The following is a 1,069-nucleotide window of genomic DNA, read 5'->3' as shown; positions in this document are numbered from 1 at the left end:
CGTGCTCTGTGACAAGGAAATGGAAGCTGACATGACATTTTAATTCCCCTCCCCCGAGACGGGATTGTGGCGCAGTATTGTGTATTAATTATACGCTGGAGGGCGAACCGCAGCGACGCTCCGCCGGGTGTGCAAAAGGTGAGCCCGATGGCGGGGGGCGCGCATACTATGGCATCACGCGTCAGCATTGTACGGTGCCCCTGCGTGTCGGAACCAGGACCCGCTCCACATATGGCGAAGGCTTCGGGGCGGAATGCGCGAGCGTGCGTCTGCAGACAGAGCGCCATTGTCTTCTGATGTGCAGGAGAATAAAACCGCATACGAGGGGCGCTCATTAAAACACGCCGGCCAAATATGCGCCAATCAAGTGGCGGCGGTGACGCCGAGCTCTGCCAGGTCATTATATGTGAATGGGAGGCGTTCACGTCTCTCACCAACACGGAGCAATTCCCATACAAGTATGATTCATGGGTATAAAGAGAACCCGTCACCTCCCGGGGCGCTGGTATCAAACCCAGGCACGCTGGAAGTGGGAGGAGTTATACTGGGCTGGGGAGGAGAGAGAGGAGAGACGGCCAGGGGAGAGACGGCCAGGGGAGAGAGGAGAGACGGCCAGGAGAGAGAGGAGAGACGGCCAGGAGAGAGAGGAGAGACGGCCAGGGGAGAGAGGAGAGACGGCCAGGAGAGAGAGGAGAGACGGCCAGGAGAGAGAGGAGAGACGGCCAGGAGAGAGAGGAGAGACGGCCAGGGGAGAGAGGAGAGATGGCCAGGAGAGAGTGAGGAGAGACAGCCGAGGGAGCAATTAAGGGTTCATTTCATTGTCACTGGGAGTTTTGTGCTCGGACTTTCTTCTGCTGCCATTGGGCGCTGTGCCCGCTCCTCTCTGTACTTATATCGGCTTTGTCTTCCCTCAGCAGTACACTCCAGAACTGACGGCCGGCCCCGGAGCGGATCCAGACCCGAGCGAGGTGACCATACAGGGCTGCCAATGCCAGGGTCAGAGCTGCGCGGCGGAGCAGTGCCCGTGTCTGCCGCGGGGCGAGAACTACGCGAACGGACGCGTGACCCT

General features: G+C 59.7%; 1 protein-coding gene across 1 annotated transcript in view; it reads left to right on the top strand.

The window, feature by feature from the left end:
- The window catches only part of LOC108791911 (histone-lysine N-methyltransferase SETMAR), a 2,098-nt gene that overhangs the window by 636 nt on the left and 393 nt on the right, over window positions 1-1,069 (top strand). Inside the window, exon 2 of the mRNA XM_018562546.1 lies at window positions 918-1,061. Within this exon, the coding sequence (XP_018418048.1) occupies window positions 918-1,061 (144 nt within the window). The remainder of the gene's footprint in view (window positions 1-917; window positions 1,062-1,069) is intronic.

This window comes from Nanorana parkeri, unplaced genomic scaffold, assembly GCF_000935625.1.
Source record: "Nanorana parkeri isolate BGI_ZX_2015 unplaced genomic scaffold, ASM93562v1 scaffold583, whole genome shotgun sequence".
Lineage (NCBI taxonomy): Eukaryota > Metazoa > Chordata > Amphibia > Anura > Dicroglossidae > Nanorana > Nanorana parkeri.
This window is presented reverse-complemented; position numbering and strand designations above follow the sequence as displayed.